The 19,548-nt window shown below is 44.3% G+C and overlaps 1 protein-coding gene across 1 annotated transcript; it reads left to right on the plus strand.

The window, feature by feature from the left end:
- The first annotated feature begins 1 nt into the window (after position 1).
- jupa (junction plakoglobin a) lies at positions 2-18,594 on the plus strand. The gene is made up of 16 exons (XM_062388593.1): positions 2-149; positions 10,130-10,177; positions 10,569-10,730; positions 10,833-11,080; positions 11,508-11,746; positions 12,367-12,568; positions 12,926-13,070; positions 13,242-13,345; positions 13,459-13,797; positions 14,258-14,410; positions 14,788-14,907; positions 14,991-15,141; positions 15,680-15,801; positions 16,035-16,074; positions 16,885-17,014; positions 17,528-18,594. Exons 2-15 carry the CDS (start codon positions 10,171-10,173, stop codon positions 17,010-17,012), a joined length of 2,160 nt encoding a protein of 719 aa, XP_062244577.1. The 5' UTR covers positions 2-149; positions 10,130-10,170; the 3' UTR covers positions 17,013-17,014; positions 17,528-18,594.
- Positions 18,595-19,548: the final 954 nt, after the last annotated feature.

Here is a 19,548-nt window from a genome sequence, read left to right on the forward strand (position 1 = left end):
GCAGCAGCAGCAGTAGCAGTACCGAGCGGAGCTGGAGGGAAGAGGACACACACACACGCATACACACACACACAAACGAGACTGAACCGTCCCGAGGAAACACAGCACTGACCTGGGATTTAACACAACCTCTCCGTGTGGTTCGACAGGTAAGATTCACTGACCGTGCGTTTCCTTTCTCCCAGCGTCTTCAAACGCCTCGACAGACTCTTTGTCACTGTTGATGTCCCTCCTCGTTTCCCCTGTGGTCGCTTCTATCCCGCTTCATAGAAAGTGTTAAACCTCACCCGGTTCCCTTTTTTAAAATGTCCAGCTCACCTGGCTGTGAGTCGAACCCTCGTTGTGTTCCGTCTGTGGTTGAACCGTGTGTGTGGAGTTCATTTCCGCATGCCTCTCAAACTGGCCCCCGCCGCACCGCCGCAGCCGCTCGCCGCCGCTCAAAAGTTTGTTTAATGGCCGTAAACTCCAATGTTGCTGCCCTTCAGTCTGTCGGACATGTGTTTTTTCAGATGTTCGGGCCCCGGTATCGATCACTCGACGTCACTTGTCAATAGAGGGACCTGTAAGTTTCTATGCGCGTGCATGTTGGTGCGTCCGCGTGCGAGAGAAGCTCAGGTCCCTTTTTGTTTTATCAGTCGCGTAAAGAGAGTTTTCCTTTGTTCCAGTTAACGTATACATATAACGAGTGATATTAAAGATGACTCGAAGTAAAGTTGAAACAATTACTCTAAGCAGTGGACTGACCGGACATTAATTGGCTTTTTTCTACGGAAAATCGATTTTATTGTTGAGTTAAAAGACCAGAAAACTCCTCTTAAATGTCAAAATGTGCTTTTTTTCGTATTCATCCAACATTTTTTTCAGATTTACAGGGTGATTTAAAAAAAAAAAAAGAAGCAATATCATACTTTACTAGAATGGCAGTAGAATGCGTACCTCCACCAAGGCCCAACAGTCCCCTAAACTCAACCAAGGAGCTTGAAATGATACGCACCTATAAATATTTGTTTCCTACAATTGCTTCATCAAGATCAGCAAATATTTTCTGAGAAATCGGTGAATAAAACCAAAACACCCTCTCTCGTAATTTCCTGGATCCGCCCCCTGACACGAACCCATACCACATCCTTCCACAAAGTTTCATGGCAATCCGTCTGGTAGATTTTGCCGACAAACAAAGCAACAAACAGACGGTGGTGAAAACATAACCTCCTTGGCAGAACACAACTGCGTTTCAGCCCTAAATAAGTGACTTTATTGTGTATGGGGGGTGAGGGCTAGTTTTCCTGCACATCTGTAATATATGACAGTGAACATGAATTATAGCCCTTCAAATGTTGCTGGGGGTTGCTTTAGCTCCCAACCCCTCCCACTGTGCTGTTCCTGCCAGCACTGATGTCTCCAGGTGTTGCCAAATCTTCCATGATGTCATTACCTTTGCAGATGCTCCGGAGTTGACAGAACAGCCGACCCTGCTTTTGTCAACGCAGGAGGACAATTATCTTTTCATTTGATTACAAGAGTAAATCCAGTCCAATCAGCATCCGGGTGAAAGGACTTTTATTTAGTCTTTTGTGCAATAAGTAATTTGCCGTGTCCTCCACCGTCAACTTTCAAGTCAAATTGGACATGGGGCACATCAGAATGGGAAGTTGAACCGAGCTTCTGCTTCCCTAAACACTGAGTCGCTGAACCTAGTGTTTCACTGTTTGACTTATTAGCAAGTCACACCCTCACAAAGCACAAACAACAACTCCAAACAGCCTGTGATGCCAACAGTTTTTCGGAGAGACCAACGCGTCGGGGAATGTGTGTCAGGTTGAATACGACAGGGTGCCAATACTTTCTGCCAGACGGGCCTCACTGAGCTCACCCATCAAGTAGTCCATCGGGCGACAGCGCCCTGGCTGGAAAGCTGTTCCCATCTGGTCCTCAGGGAAGATGGTGAACGGGTGGTGGGATGGCGATGAGAGAGTGGGGGGGGGTGACTTACTGTAGATTTCGCCGCTACAGCTGTGGTTGCACGCTGATAATCCCCCCCCTCATGCTTAATTCCCTGATACTGTCCTACATTAGCAGAGCAAGAGGCCAGGAGATCCTTCAGTTTATAAATAGGACTACACTTTCAAAAGGGGATTACTGTATGGCATACACCCCTACCTCTTTGTGTGTCTGGAAGTTTTTTTCGGTTCCTGTGGATTCACTGTCCTACCTCGCCTCGCCACCGGCGCCCAGTGGTGCATGACTGAGTCCTTTCCAGGGGCTCGGTTACAGCCAATTGGTGTGTGCGTCCTCTGACCTGCTATGTGTTTGCGTATCACCCTTCTATTGTGTTTTTACTGTTCCCATGGAGAGGGAGACGCAGAGAGATAATGTTTCCTCTCATCGACGATGGGGGTTTAAGTCATAGGGAAGGTAGTGTGACGGCATCAAAATGTCTGTGGGGTTGACTTCCAGAGGCTTAGAAAGAATTTTCATCAGACAACACCGTCCTTAAGCCAAAGCAGATTTATTCAACCCTTGAGCCTCGAAGACACCCAATGTTTGATTCCTTATGATTTATCTCTTATCTGTTGAATTTAGTCTTGATTTTAGTCTTGAAAACTGATGTCTTAAGCTTTGATGTACAAAAGTAAGTAGAGCAAGTGCAACCAAGCATTAGATTGAGTGTCATTGTTTAAATAATTGGCAGCATCGTCGGAAAGTACGCAGTCATGCAAAAGATTTCTGCTGTCACAGACAAAACATCAAATCAGGAGCCTCCAGCAGAGCGCTGTGGCAAAATGCTGAGCAAGTGAGGCCGGCACTGCCCAGCTGAACACTACCCATGACAGTCACTGGAATTAATTATTTACCTTCAACAGCTCACGTGGCTGGATCAAATGAGGGCAAGAAAACGTCCTTACTTAAGATGTCGAAGGCCTAACGGCTGCTTCCTCCGACCACTCGCACTTCTAAAGGCTGTTTGAAAGTCTGCCAGCTTGGTCATTTCAAGTCAGGTCACATCAGTCTAACAGCACACTGGAAGGAGCTGAGTCCGTTTGTTTTCTCCATGAATACATTACCATGGATAATTTTTTTCATTACCGACGACGTATCCAAGCAGGGATGGAGTGAACTAGATTCCAGCGCTGACTCAAAAGAGAATGTTTTCACAGTTGGATGATTTGGCTGAGCAGTACTTCTCAGCATAGTGACTCTGATGAGTCCTGTGGTGTCTGGTTTTTCTTCTTCTCCATGTCCTCCTCCCTGTCCCTTAATCACACTTCCATGAGAGATTGAGGAAAGTGGGGACAGCAAGGGTGTGGCTGAAAAAAACGAGTAAATCACCAGGGAAGCGCGACGCATCTTGACGTCAGCCTTTCACAAGAAAGTTAATGTTGCATGTCGTCACTGTTGAGTGAATAATTTCACAACTCGGTTTTTGTTTGTTTTTTCTTTGGTTTCAGGGATGTCATGCTGAGTTGTGCAACACTGGGGCCTGTGAATACTTATCAAAACAGTGAATAATCTGAAAAATGCATGGGCGTTTAAACAATCAAGGCCTATTCATCCTCTTACAGCATTTTTGTTCCTTAAACTTGGACATTTTAGAGGGGTTTCACCTCCAAAATAGTTATATATATATATATATATATATATATATGTATATATATATATATATATATGTTGATATGGCAATATACATAACTTAATTTTTAATAAAGCTAGCTTTTCACTCATTTATTTTTGTGATTTCCATGTAGAAGAACAAACGGTAAACTTGTCAGCTGAACTCGCTTTATTCTTCAGGGACCCTGTAGACGTTTGCGCTGCTCTCCAAAGCACCCTCCTCCCCGTTCCCTCGTGCCTCTAATCTCCCTGAAAAATTAATCATCTGTCACATCGCCTCAGCGCTCAGCCGCACACCGATGCGTATTGGTGGCGGTTCAAAGTTTTTATAAAAAACTCCTCGTCAGGCCTTTTTAAACAGGGATTTGGATGCAGTGTTGGCCACCAAACTTGGCCCGTGAACAGGCAGAGCCATCTTGATGTGCCTCAGCGTCTTTGGTGGCGTCCAGTGGGGGACACTTGAGACCCGGTTTCCTTTTCACCATGACAGCAGTCAATGGGACAATGCGGTTAGTCTTTTCCTCTTTACCCCAAACAAAGTAACACAGAAGCTCTCTGTGCCGTGTCCGAGACTTGGTTCATCCTCTTCCATCATACCATGGAGCATGAAGGGGGGCGCATCCTTCTTGCTGTAGGTCCAAAGACAAAAACCCAGTCCTATAAGTATTCTTTACATCGCAAACACCAAGATTAAAACTTTTCTAATTTTGGATTTAATACTTTTTTTTTTTTTAAAGATAAAAGTGGAATCTCCACATCCTCTATGATTCACTATCCTCCTGATGTAGAAGACAATCTTTGCATGACATTATGTGATGTGTGAAGGACCGTTTGGTGAACTTGTTGTTGTTGTGTATCTTATTGGGATATGCCACACTCTTGTTTTTACCCATTCACTTCTTTATCAGCATTGTGTAACTTGATGCTGCTCAGTGCTCAGTCACCTCCTCCGAGACAGCTCACATTTCCTTTGATTCACAGCGAGGTCCCACAGAGAATACACAGCTTCGTACCAGGTGATATTCACAGTACTGCATCCACTGGCCTGATTCAACTCGTACAACAAGTAGCAGCAGTGAATCAAGCTGCCACTATCCATTCTGCTGTTTATTTTATTCATTGGCTGTGGTTGAATCTGTTATTGGGAATTTTGCCTGATGAGAAGGGGAGGGGGGGGGGGCATGCTGTGCTGCATCTGCCACATTAAGAAACTCAGTTTGTTTGTTGCACAAGTGCACTCCAGCAGTATCTCATTGTCTGTTTCTCTGTGGGCTCTTGGCTTAGCCACGTTGCCATGGTCTGGATTTTATCAACTGCCTGTTACAGTCAATTGACAAATGCTCTCCATTTCTCCCTCGCAAAGAGTGAGTGGTTTCTTAAAGGGTAGAGGTCAGGCTTGTTCCTCATTTTAGTGCATGACGTGATAGAGATAAACAAGAGTCTGTCACCATAGTTTCGTAGTCAACGTACTTTTGCGTACACTGTTCGTAGGGAGAGTTGTGAAAGCACAGCTTTGCCTAATAAACGTCCCCCCTCTCACCAGACAGCCCCCCCAGTGTTTGGTGAGTCAGATAATGTTGACCGCCACTTCCTGTCACCCATCACTATAAATCCATTAGCTGTGCACCACTTCACATCCTCCCTTATTGATTTTATAACATACCAGCTATCCAGTTAGCCCCCGCTGCCTCCATTGCATCGCCATAACAGCTCTTGTTGGACAGTGGGGGGGGGTTTGTGGACCAGAAAGGTTACTGAGGGTGTTGAGCTGTATCCCAGTGGGACGGCTGCACCCCACCTAAGCAGAGTGAAGATACAGAGAGCACAATGCAACTGTAGGGGCTCAGCTGGCTGCACTGGTCATTTACGGTGTCAGGAGGATTGGCCTGTGTGAGTGCACAGTGTTGCGTTAAAGCCATGTGGGTGTTTATAGTAAGAGGAGGGTGGGTTGCATGTCAGGGGACATACATGTGAGTGTGTGTGCATGTGTGTGTGTAGGGCTGGGATATATACTGTATGGTAAATAGTTCTGCGATGGGGCAGATGGTGCCGGAAGCTTTTTACAGATGTGTGGAGACATAATCTGCTTTGTTTGCATGTCAAACCTAAACATGACATTAGCAAGCCTGTTAGAAATCACAAGCCACCAGATGAGGTCACATTTCTACGACTAATCCCCAGTGTTCTGATAACTATGGGAGCATATAATTAACATAAACAAATAAAACTGCCCAGCTGGCAAAAATGTTTTAGCTCAACATTGTGTGAAATATGCTCATATTTTCTAGCTGAGAGTTAGATTAGAGAGGAGGTTTTTAACACACTCATGTGACAGGAGATAGTTTGTTTAACATCAATCTAGGAGCCCATCGGCGAGTGTCTGATGACGGATAAGCCTCCGGGGGCCACTGCCAATATTTTGGGGCTTCCAGTGTCGACAGTGGATGTCTGGCCCAAGTCTCTGTAAGCAATCACTGGTTACAGCTATATGTTTATGAATACAGATAGATTAAAAAAGCGATAGTCAATGTATTTCGGTCAATGTAGCTCTCCACACTGTTTACCTGTTGGCGACCCACTGCTCAAACGTGATTGGTCTAAAAAGAAACAGACACCAGGAAGTCTCTGAACTCAAAATCGTGTACTTCAGCTACAGATTCATATCCAGATGCACGTAAACTGGGGTTGGCCTAAAGGTTTGAGTGACACATTCTAATTTACTAACTATGTTAATGTTTTTGTAAGGATGACCCATAAATTCTCTATTAATGAGCGTTAGATGTGCTGGTAAGTGCATTTTGTTTATTTTGGAGAGAGCCACACTCGCTGTTTGCATTCCTGCTAAGCTAAGATAATGGCAGCTGGCTGTTGCTTAATAGATACCATACAGACATGAGAGTGACCATTTTCTCATTTAGCTTTTGGCAAGAATTCCTGAAAGCATATTTCTCCATAATTTCCAACTATTTCTTTAATTTCGTTCCCACTTTTGCAAACTTCAAGCAGGAGTTTAAAAGTCAAGCAGAACAAACGGCACAAAGCTGGGACCGTGTTATTTACACACCCCCCCCCCCCCCCCCCCCCCCTGCCAAACAGGCATGCAGCTAAACAACAAATCACCGCAAACACTGCAACATATATTAGGAGCTGCTCTGGAATACGAGTTCATCTCCAGCCCCCTGGGCCTCTTCCCTGACCTGATTCATTCCTGCTGTGATACAAAGAAGAGCTTAGGCCCACAAAGTCAAAATCTGGCTCGCTGGAATGTTTTTCGTAGCTAGACTTGGTTTCCAGCAGCAGCAGCAGCTAAACTTATTAATTATTTGGAGGATATCCTCAGGAGAATCAAATGTCAGATGTACTGTTATGCCCCTCTGGCCATAAGGTGTTTTCAGCCTCACCCGCTTTGCTCACCAACACGATCTGCCGCCACGCCCTTGTTGAGAGCCTGTCACTGCTGGGGAGACACTCCCTGTCTGACATGCCTGTGGGGGGGGGGGGGCAGGGCAGGCAGGAGAGTCAATCTGTTCTCATGACTGACATCCAACTCATCCATTGTCACAATAGTAATAAACTGCTGGTATCTGCTGGTTTTATGAATTTATGAATGAGTCAGAGAGTTACTTTTAGAGTAGCGTTGAAAGCGTAAAATATTACACACTTTTCTTTCAGCTCACGATTTACGGTCAAGCACGGGACACATTGAATATACTATGTTAGTGTGGAATGTCACGCTGGTGTTTCAGCATCAGGCCCCGAACAGTATCCATCCCTGCTCTTCTGTGTCAACCCGCTGACTGGCTGCCCTCACCGATACGCATTCCTGGTTTTACTGAGCAGGGTTTTTATTTTCTTTTTTTGGAAGAAGCCCACTAAAGTCTTCTGCAGAGACCGTTGCTAAACAAGATAGTGGGAGGTGGCGGGCCTGTTTTCCCGAGGAAAAAGGGGTGGCTTCTGTGTTACTGCTGCAAATGTGTGTGGGTGGATGGAGGTGGGTGGTGGTAATGACAGTGATGGAGCAAAGTACAGCAGGAGTGAAAGGAGGGATCACTCATTAACTGTAAGGGAGCAAAGTCCAGTGACAAGTGCACAATACAAATAGCAGTACCGAGGAGGGATCAGCATACAGGGACATTAACCTCAATACTGAGTTTTACTTTCAACATAAATCACAAAAACAGATGATTTCTTTGATGTTTTCTGGTTAATTATTTGAATCCAAAACTTTTAATATTTTGTCTTTGCCTGGACAACAATCACAAGCAATGGGAAATGGGAAATTATGGGAATACCCAAGAGGGAAGATCATTTAGCAGTAAACAAGTGATCATGGCTTCAGACATCAGATGGGTCAGCAGATAACACCCCCCCCCCCCCCACAGTACAGTGCCTAAGTGGAGTTTCGGTTACCTAGGCGATATGCTGGGCGTGTCAAAGGATTGCAACAGTTGGCTGAACCCGCTGCCTCGCCCAGGAAAACAAAGACTAGCCAAACAGTGTCCCTGATTTACAGAGAGCAGGAAGGCTCTGTGTGGACCCTGTGAATACTGTCGCTCTGTTAAAACAAAACGCTCATTCTCCGCAGCCACAAGTGGATCAAATGTATTTTTTCTGTCCCGTTTGAAAACACTGAAGTTAACCTGTGGTGAGCCCGATGCTTGATTTCCCACTGCTGTTTGTCTGCCAGTCACTCACCTTCTTGCTGGACAAACCTTACTGCTTGTGTTGAAAACAGAGGCCACACCTTTTAGTCAGAAGGGAGGGGTTACACATAGATTTATTGCGTGCCTGTGAGCATAGTTTCTGTCTGAGGCCTGATGATTCAGTGTATTATCTGTAAGGTAACATGTAGCTGCAAGCACAGACAGCCCTCTGTGGCCTGGTCCTGCGGGATCTCATGCCAGACTGACTGCAGCTGAAATCAACTGTGGTACTTAGAGCTAGATCAAGACAAAAGACATGTTGGGACCGAACATCAGGTTCAGGTGAACATGTATTTTGTACATTTGCATGTAAGAAGAAAATGCCACTTGGAAGACCAGAGAAAACGTGGTGTCAGAGCTGATGATAGAATAATAAGGAACATGTGGTGCACACACTCACACTCAATATTGTCAGTTTCTTCTAATACAAATTATATGGAAATCAAAGCCCCTGACGGAGCTACATGATGTGTGTGCACACACACGCATTCTGGTGCCTGGGGAGAAAAAGTGGGCTGGGCCCACTGAGGGACACAACACGAAACATCCTTATGCAAAGCCAGAGGGCAAAGAGATGAGGGAGGGGAGATTTGACTGTTACATCACAAACAGCCCCAGTGAAAGGCACAGAGACAAAGCAGTTCATCTTTACACAGATTCCTGGTCCTTGCCTCCAAACAAATTGTTCAACTCCAATTACAGCACTACTCATTTTGTATTGGAACTGTCACACAACAGAGCTTCACGGATTGAGCTGTTGTCCCTTTTTTTGTCGGTTAAATCGTTGACTTTGCTGTGTGTGGAGTGTGGTGGTTCTTCCAGTGCATCTGCAGAAAATGGAAAACGCCCTCTAACTTGTACACACACACACACACACACAAAGGCACACCAAGGCACAACGCACCCCAGCAACGTGCTCGGCAAAGACTCCTCTCAGTAAGATTCAAACATCTGAAAACACTTGTAGCACAGTGAATGCATTGTACCATTAGTCACATGACATATACAGCTGCAGGCATCTATTACAAATGCAGACCTTTTTTATGATGAAGAGGATTATTGTGGTTGATGATGTGGAAGATAGAAAATGATTTAATGTGGAGATGGAAAACATCCATGACAGTTCTTTGGTTGTGTGGAGCTGCAGGCAAGGATCATCTGCTTTTTATGTTTGGTCCCTATTTTAACACAAATATGTGTGCAATGGATACAACCTACTTTGTTTAATAATTATCATACTTAATATTTTGTATATTCTCTCACAGGAAGTAACAGGCTTTTTGTCTGGGATTCACATGTTAATGTGAACCAGATTAACCAGATTATTTGACTTGATTATTCTACAGGGATCACTTGGATTTGAAATGATAGAAACATATCTTTAGGTTTCATACACACCCACACCCACAGTAGGCTCTTCACTGGGGTCGAAAACCTGACGAGCAAGTTCCTCATTGCCATGCGTCAGCAGCAGGCTGCTCCCGAGGCTGTATGGGCGGAGGCCTGGGGTGAAAGGTCACCTGGGCTGTGTAGCATTCCTGCCTTACAGCTGTCTCTCCGCTCACTTTGCCTTCTCTCCCCTGTGAGTCTCTGCTGCTGCTCTGTGTTGTCAATTTAAGGTCAGGGTGCGGAGTTTTGGGGTGGAAGGGGTTGTAAGTCTGAGCTGATGAGCTCATACTACGTAAAACAAAAAAGTGAGAGTTGTGCAAGAGAGAGAAGATCTCACTGGAAAACAATATTTATTAGTTCATGAGAAATGTTGTGAAGCCAATCATTGTCCAATTCTGACTTGAGCTTTTCTCTTCTTTTTGCAGTTTTCTTTTTGTTGTGGTGAGAACGGGAGAAGAGGATAACCATGCAAAGTAAGTGTATTACTCATGTCATATGTCCTGTTGCTCCCTTCTCCTCTTCCTTCTTTTGTAGGTAATCCTATTTGACCAATATAGACATTTTATTTTGACGTTATTTGTATTAATTCTTGGTTCACTTTTGTTTAGATCGCCTTCTTCTCCTGCTTTTAGAATAGAGTCGGTTAAATATTTTCTTCATGACCGTTCCGACTTCCGACTATTGTATTGTGTTTAGACTGAGGTCACTTCCTTGTCCTCAGGGGTTAATAGCGTTGTATTATCCCCAAAATAAATTCAAAGCCTCCACTGAATCTGGAGCACACCTGTTACAGAAAATACTGTTGAATGATGATTTAGTCCAATATTTCTGACGTCCCACAATTCCTGTCTTTGTGCTTGGTAGTGGCTGGTCTTGACGGCATGGTGAAGGTGGCCAATTGGCAGGACACAATGTATGGCATAGACTCGGGCATCCAGTCCGGAGCCAACACAGTCAAAGACGAAGGCGAATACACCACCAGCAAGCACTACACCATGACCAGCACTGTCACCAGTGAACAGCCTGGTGAGTCTTAAAAAAAGGATCTATATGCATATGATCACACCTTTTGTCAAAATTCCACATGGTTTGTTTTCTAACAGTCGTCTCACTTCTCCTTAACTGTAGAAACCCAATACAGTCTAACCAGAGCTCAGCGGGTGCGGGCTGCAATGTTCCCAGAGACTTTGGAGGAAGGCATGACCATCTTGTCGACTCAGACGGACCCGTCCCAGATGACAAATGTCCAGCGGCTGGCCGAGCCCTCCCAGATGCTCAAGACCGCCATCATCCATCTGATCAACTACCAGGATGACGCCGAGCTGGCCACACGCGCCGTGCCCGAGCTCACCAAACTGCTCAATGATGAAGACCAGGTGATGAAGGGAGAATGTCTGAACTCATGCTCCTGCAGAGGTTTATACTAAGCTAAGCTAACAGACTGTTCATGTTCATCAATCCTCTCTTTTCCCTCTGCAAGAAAACTAATGAAAGTTAACAAGAACGCAAGAACGTTAACCATTAATTAATGAATTATCACATCTATCATAGATTAAAGGGATACTTCCACATTTTGAATAAAAGCTCAATCGGCAAGAAAGTAAATGAGCCTGTTTTGAAAAAAGTGGAAGTGTTCCTTCAATCAACAACAGATGATAAGTCAATTAATTGTTCACTTGTTGAATGTTTTTAATTGATTTAGACTGAAAATATGTTCCACTTTATCATTTAAAAAAGGCTGGAACTTAAATTTCCACCAGTAACACAACAATATCTCCTCTTTTCCCCCACATCTTTCCCCAGGTGGTGGTCAGCAAGGCAGCGCAGATTGTCAACCAGCTTACACGCAAAGAGGCCTCTCGCCGTGCGCTGATGCAGTCCCCTCAGATGGTGGCGGCAGTGGTGCGGGCCATGCAAAACACCAGTGACATGGAGACCGCTCGGGCCACCGCCAGCATCCTCCACAACCTGTCCCACCAGAGAGAGGGCCTGCTCTCCATCTTCAAGTCTGGGGGCATCCCTGCTCTTGTTCGCATGCTCAGGTGAACAAATTATATTTTAATATTATATAAATGTTGAATAACGTGCCCTTTGTTTTAGGTGGGATATTTCTAGGCCCATTTTGATGAAACTAATCCTTGTTTGAGAAAAGTCACACACAGACCCTGAAGTCATGTTGAATCATTTTCCGGCACAGCTTCAGTTGAGGAAGAAAACCAGCACTTCTCCCTCACCAGTTGGTACTGACATCTAGTTGGTGCAGCAGGCATATTCTTGGGCTACACCCACACCACTACATTTTCGATTGAATACATATCAACTCTGTTACGGTTACGCCTGCCGTCCACACTACTATGGAGTTAAATATCTTTTGTTTGTTTGAAAACTCCAAGGCTGCATTTTTGGTCTGGACGGACATAAACTGAGACGTTTGGAAACAATAAAAAAGTATTTTCAGCCTTCCTGAAGAAAACAACCAGAAGTAGCCTTGGCTTCCAGTAGAACGGAGCATGGAGACTCGTGTAGAAAGGAAGAAACTCATGCAAAAGCCCAGTCCCAGTTAGCTTATCCAATGGGGAGAGTGTTTCTGATATGTGTGGCTACATGGTGTGCCATTGGTTTTGTGATACACTCTCATCCCTCCTGTTTTCTCTCCCCCCAGTTCTCCCATGGAGTCTGTGCTCTTCTACGCCATCACCACGCTCCACAACCTGCTGCTGCACCAGGAGGGAGCTAAGATGGCCGTGCGTCTGGCTGATGGCCTGCAGAGGATGGTTCCCCTGCTGAAGAAGAGCAACCCCAAGTTCCTGGCAATCACCACCGACTGTCTGCAGCTTCTGTCCTACGGCAACCAGGAGAGCAAGGTGTGTTTAGAGTTTGTGCTTGTGAATGTGAAACAGTTGCTGGTACAACAGCTCTAACGTGAGACTTTGAAGTTGTTCTGCTTGTGTGTACACGTTTTGTTGTGGGTGCGGCATGTGAACAGAGTGTTTCAGGTGCTGGAACACAGAGGGTGTGGTTGTAGTTATTTGTTAAGAGTAGTAAAAAGAGAGGATTAACTATCTGTAGTGATTATCTGCCTGGACAAGTCACGGCTTTGCTAAAAGTGGTGCGTTGGGAAATGTAAGGGTTTATTTCCTAGGTAACTTGAGATGAAAAAGTAAAAGTTGTTCTACCGCAATCTTCTCCTTGCATACTCACACAGTTCCTGTGTTTCACAGCTGATCATCCTGGCCAACGGGGGTCCCGAGGGTCTAGTTCAAATCATGAGAAACAACAGCTATGAGAAGCTGCTGTGGACCACAAGCCGTGTGCTCAAAGTGCTTTCTGTGTGCCCCAGCAACAAACCCGCCATTGTGGAGGCTGGTATGTGATATGTTTTTTCTCTGTCAGCCCACACCTGTGAGTACAAAGCAGTCATACAGGTGTGGCAACTTTTTCCTCCGTGGAAAGTGGCCTTTGGCGTCTTGTCAAGCACAGCACAGCATGACAGCACGCTTTATGAGATGTTGCTGAGTTATTCTCTGCGCCCTGCAGGTGGGATGCAGGCTCTGGGAAAACACCTCACAGGTGCTAGCCAGCGTCTGATGCAGAACTGCCTGTGGACCCTCAGGAACCTGTCTGACGCTGCTACCAAGCAGGTACACATTTACTGATAATATTAACTTTTCTTTCCCCTTTTTTTTCTTAATTGTTTTGTTTGCCTTATTTAAAAACACAGAACTGTCTGTAAACACTGTTTTCCTGTTTTCAGGAGGGTATGGACAGCCTCCTGCAGGAGCTGGTGGGCCTGCTCAGCTCAGATGACATCAACATGCTAACGTGTGCCACCGGCATCTTGTCTAACCTCACGTGCAACAACGCCCACAATAAAACCCTGGTCACCCAGAGCAATGGCGTTGAGGCACTGATCCATGCCATACTGCGCGCTGGTGAGAAGGAGGATGTGACCGAACCGGCCGTGTGCGCCCTGCGCCACCTCACTTCAAGGCACCAGCATGCCGAGATGGCGCAGAATGCTGTGAGGAGTCACTACGGCATCCCCGCCATCGTCAAGCTGCTCAACCAGCCCTACTACTGGCCCGTCATCAAGGTAGAGCGAGGGAGGGACAGAGGGCGAAGGGACTAAACTGAAGAAATGTGCTGCTAAAGAGATGATGTGTGGTGGTTTCAGGAAGATGTGGAAAAAGGGGGGTAGACTGCGAAGCAGGGCATTTTAGGAAACTTTAAGTGAATGATGTTGAGGAGTTATTGGTTTGTTCCGAAGATGAGAATGGGGGAATGGGGAGAAGTGGACAGATGGACAAAGAGGAGGGTAGATGGGGAAGAAAGCCAGAGCCCCAGTCAGTGAAAAAGAGCAGGAATTGCTCATGACAGCAGGAACAGTATGTTTTACAGAACCAGATTTTGGATGGGAAAATTATGACATGACATCACATTGTACATTTATCGACTTCAAGTATTAAAGCTGTTTGTTAGCTTAGTTGTATTTGTGCACCTGTAACAGTGAACAGTATCGTGATCGTATCTTTGCATCTGCTCCCTGTCCAAAGGCTGCGGTCGGCCTGATCCGCAACCTGGCCCTCTGCCCAGAGAACCAGGCCCCTCTGAGGGACGCGGGATCCATCCCCTGCCTCGTCAACCTGCTGCTCAAAGCTCACCAGGACGCGCAGAAACATGGCTCATCCGCCCAGCAGACATACCAGGTACATGACAGGCTAGTGTCAAATGATGCGTATCATCACTGTGTGCCTTTTTTAAGAGATACTGCCCCTAAATTTGTTTTTTGAGCTGTAAAGAAATGATTGCTATGTGTTTTGATGCAAAAAAAGGTTGAACATTGCTCATAAGGCCAACTAGTGTTTCGAACCGTCTTGTACCTGCCAGGGCCGATGGATTCAACCATTTGGTGGCATCTCCACATCATGACATTTTAATAAATTTGAAACGGTTACCACCCGCTAATCAAGGGAAGGCAGCCCCCAAACCGCCAACGACTGCTCATGGGTGGGACTCTGGAAAACTGCGCACATTTTTTTTTTTTATCTATGCTGACACTTAACCCGTTCATTTCTGTTCTCAGGATGGAGTGAGGATGGAGGAGATTGTTGAGGGCTGCACAGGAGCACTGCACATCCTGGCCAGAGATCCCATCAACAGAGCAGAGATCGCCAACATGCAGACCATTCCACTCTTTGTGCAGGTAAGACACCGTCCGTGTCTTGATAATTAACTCGACTATTTTGGTTAAATTTTTAAATGAATACAAATTGTCTTGCCCCTCAGCTGCTCTACTCTCCAGTGGACAACGTGAAGCGTGTGGCGGCTGGCGTCCTGTGCGAGCTGGCCCTGGACAAACAATCAGCAGAGGTCATCGACAGCGAGGGGGCGTCGGCTCCACTGATGGAGCTGCTGCACTCCAATAACGAGGGCATCGGTAGGACCTCCATTTAATGAACTGTGATTAGCTTACTGTAATGTAGCATTGGCTCATATTTAAAGTGCTGTTCTCACTATAAGGGCAGTTTGCCGGTACTTGAATGGGACATGACTGTGTCCACTTAGTCCAAGTCCCTTTTAATTTGACTTCAGAAACATTTCAGAATGAAATAATGATGTCAACATTAAAAGTAAACAACACAAACATTAAATCAGGGTCAGTGTCAAACTCTCAGTTTGACTGAAATGTTCAAACACTAACCACAAATGCATTATTTAACATTTGTTTTACATTTACAACTTATTTATAGATGCTTATTTAAACATTGACCTGTTTCCTATCTCATTGTTGTTGTTTTTTTGCCAAGTTTTTTACCAAGTTTTGGCCAAGCAGATAAATACATCTCTTGAGTTTGTACAGTAAATATGAAACCACCCAAAGTTATCTTAGCTTAGCTAGCATAAACATTTAGCTTTTGAAGGGATTAAACCGTTGTTGTGCACCTCTGAATGTGTCCTGCTCTGTTTCCCCTCAGCCACGTACGCTGCAGCTGTGCTCTTCAGAATCTCTGAGGACAAGAACCTTGACTACAAGAAGCGAGTGTCTGTGGAACTCACCCACTCCCTGTTCAAACACGACCCCCAGGCCTGGGAGATGGTGAGTGTCAACCTTAAAAGTCGATTTTGAGACATTTGTTTATTGAATTTAATGGTTTTTTTTTCAATTATTATATACTACAGATTGTAAAGGACTGGACATAAAGTAAATTTAAGAAACGGACTCCTCGTAATGAGATATATTACAAAATTATGCTCTAAGGATTATTAATAAGCTTTCTATATAAAAGTTGTTGGTTTTATTTGACCTTTGCTCTCTTGTGACCTCTGCAGGCTGCCAACAGTGTCCCCATGGATGCACACTATCCAGATGGTGAGTAATTATGGCTGAAATGTGCACATGCAGCACATTCCTCAGCACTAGGTCAATGCACCACATGGTGTTAACATGCTGTCATGTTTTAGCAAGTTGACTCCAGGCTGCTGCTCATTTACCATCATCATTTGGTCAGACTAGTTGAAAATACTCAGTAACTCAAATAACAAAGGCCTTCATTACATAGATTTCAGTTCTCCTTGTAACTTTCAGTTCCTCCTCAAATCAATCATTACTTTGTCTTCTACCATCTGTTCAGTTTCCCAATTCTTTGCTTTCTTTTCCCTTGTCACATTTCACCAGATGATCCAAATAGATATATCACACGTTACTACGTAGCCTGTTGCTCTTCTGTCTTACCTCAGACTTTTCTTTCATCTTAGAAAAGTTCTTATTCTTCATTTTGTCTTTTTTTCCTCTCAGCACAACAGAACCTATCCCTCATTGCCTAGTCGGTCTAAAAGCTTTTCTCTCCACCAAGCTCCACCCTGGTGTTTCCATATCTCTGTTTGCACCGTTAAGATCTTTCTCTTAATTCCTGGTCTTTCCGTCTCTTGGCTTTTCTCCTTTTATGGCGTTGGTATTTTCTGTCTCCTACTCTGTGCAGCAAGACTCACAGAAAAAGGGATCAGCTTCTCCTCTGTGATCAAAATGTGTCAGAGATCTGCCTAAAATGTGTAGAAATGTTGCAGTTTTCTAATTAGCAGTGACAACAGCAGTAACTAAACCCTCAGACTATGCTACGCAGGAGGCTAAAGGACATGATCAGTCGGTCCTGTATATAACAAATTTTTCTACCTCTTGCAGAGCTGGATGGTGGTTTCCAAGGTTACGGGGCATATCCACCTGACATGGAGGGCATGGAGGGAAATATGATGGCTGATGAATACGCACCCAGCAACTACGAGAGACAGCAGCAGCAGTACCCTTATTAAAGGTCAGTACATGCTTGGAGTGTTCCTTGGCCTATCAGGACACTTTGGTCATAACTTTCATTATCTTTGTCATTAATGTTACTGACCAAAATGCAAAACCAGAAGCAAAGAAATCCGTAGTTGGTATTTATTATGAGTTTGGTGTGATCACATTTGATTGACAGTGACCTTGAAACAAACACACAGTCAACTAGAATGGGATGGTCAGAGTTCATACCTCCACCAGGGCCCAGCAGTCTCCATAAGTCCAATCAAGCTGCACCACATTACACTAACTCATTGCTATAATTTCCTGATCCAGATCTACACCAACACTTACCACACCCTTCCACCGAGTTTCATGCTAATCTGTCTCAGGTAATCTTGCTCGCAAACAAACAGACGGGGTTGAAAACATTGGCGGAGGTAATTAGGTGATGTCACATGATGAGGAGGACAAAGGTCTGCTGATAACGTAATAAAATTGAACAATATAACTAACCCTTACCCGTTCTCTTTCTCTCATCTTCTTATAGACGCAGAAGAAAGAGAGAAGTGACAGAGGAGGTGACATTGGACATAATGGGACAAAGAAGAAGAGAATATAGAGATTCCAGTAGAGCTGCTTCCCTCTGCTCTCAGCCTGATGTAATATATGCAATTATCGCAGAGTATGGACTCATAATCTTAACAGGGCTCTACTTTGTTTTATAGCCTAATCTTTCTGATTATAATTCTGACGATGGCAAAGCTTGTAGGTTTCTGTTAGAGAACCTTCTGAGAGAGAGAGAGAGAGAGAGAGAGAGCGAGAGAGTGTCTGTGTGTGTGTGTGCCTGTGCGTATGTGTGTGTGTTTGTGCTTTTGGGTGGGTATTCTATGCCAAAGAGATTTTATTTTGTGACGATAATCATGTAGCTTCCTCTTTTTTTCTTTTTTTTATACGAAAAAAAACACACAAAAAACAGAATAATAGTTGAAAACACTGCCAGAGGTGGCTCAACGTGCTCGGTGCACCTGCTCACCGCTCTTTCTCTCTCTTCTTTTCTTTCTTAATGCCTTTGTAACGAACGCTGCTGTCTGTGCTGCGGTTTTGACGCTATATTCTTTCAACTTTCTCTGCCGCTGTGACCCAGGAGTCTCATAAGAGTTGGTTAACACAGAGTCGTTCTTCTTCTCGGGCACTAATTCAGTAGGAGTGAACAAACGGGGGGGGCGTCGTGGACGAAAGCGTGAGAGAGCAGTGTATGGCTGCATCCACTGTGGCGTCATCAGCTGATTATTAAGTGAACAGGATGGTTGTCCCGTGTTTTTTATGAATTGTTTCTCATCTTTTATAAGTTATTTACTGGATAACGTTACCAGAATATTAACACGTTTGATTAGAAACTGAACTTAAAGAGGTGATCTTTTGTGACTTTAATGATTAGCAGGACAACAGTGTGGGTAACGTGTTTTTAAAGAATTGTCTAATGGATGAGATAGTGAAGTTGGGGACGGCCCTACAGCTAGAGAAAAAACTACTGACAGGGAAATTTGTCTTTCTACTTAATAAGAGTTTTTACTGAAATTTTGTTTAATAAAAATAAAGGATATATTAAGCATATTGTTGTGTCCATGTTTATTAAATGTTCTACCGGTTTCTAGCCTTTGCAGATAACCTGCTCCACCTGTGCAGCACTCAGGCCTGGGTATTTGTATTTGTATTTTCTATCTGTGCAAAACATAATATTTCTGAAGCTAAATTCAGTTCCTATTCTATGCAGCCACATTTTCTTTCAAGCTTGATGCATGGCAAGGAATTTAGCTCCTGATGAGCTATATCAGTATAACTGATGTTGACATAGAACTGGTGCAGACCTGTAGCTCCTCCGCCCAATACTACTTCTACTACTACCGGCCTTTAATTACCTTTTTATGTCAAAAGGGAAAGAAAAACAGCCCTCTACCTCTGTCAAATTTAAAAGTTAATATTCAGGTGAGACCATGATCATACATGTAAAAGTTTGTGTTGCTTTGCGAGTGTAGCTACAGTTCTGTTCCATATTCATAGCTGGTTACTTCAGATTTGTACATTATTTGTACTCCAGCTCTGTGCAAAAAAAAACATTTACTTTTTCTTCAGTTTTTAGATCAGTGTCTTTCAGCTTATTTTACATCAGTCTCTCCCTCACTAAGCCTTAAATCACTTTTGCTGGTTTTCTGCTCTGCATAAAAGACCAACCAGTGTGTTCATTTTTCAAAGAATATAAACTATCTTATGTGTCACCGTCTTTCATCTGACATTTCAAGCAGAATTAAGAGACAGCAAAATGCAAATGGGGAGATAAATGCACTCAGCAGAACGCATATTTTAACCAAGACACAACAGTCTCTTTAAATGTAATCAATTTGCACCGAGATCCATTAATTGTCCCCTGGAAAATACGGAAATAGTCAAACAAAATGCCCTTAAACGAAATGTTAAAGAAAGTGGAGAAGAGATCAGGGATCTGCACCAAACCACATCCTTCCACAGAGTTTCGTAGTCATTCGTCCAGTAGTTTTTATGTAATCCTGC

The sequence above is a fragment of the Platichthys flesus genome, chromosome 5 (assembly GCF_949316205.1).
Source record: "Platichthys flesus chromosome 5, fPlaFle2.1, whole genome shotgun sequence".
Taxonomy (NCBI): Eukaryota; Metazoa; Chordata; class Actinopteri; order Pleuronectiformes; family Pleuronectidae; genus Platichthys; species Platichthys flesus.

Bases quoted from the DNA above. Each gene is read 5' to 3' on its own strand.
- jupa (XM_062388593.1), top strand. The intron at 10,731-10,832 runs GTGAGTCTTAAA...CCTTAACTGTAG, and splicing joins TGTCACCAGTGAACAGCCTG to AAACCCAATACAGTCTAACC. The intron at 14,908-14,990 runs GTAAGACACCGT...CTTGCCCCTCAG, and splicing joins CCATTCCACTCTTTGTGCAG to CTGCTCTACTCTCCAGTGGA.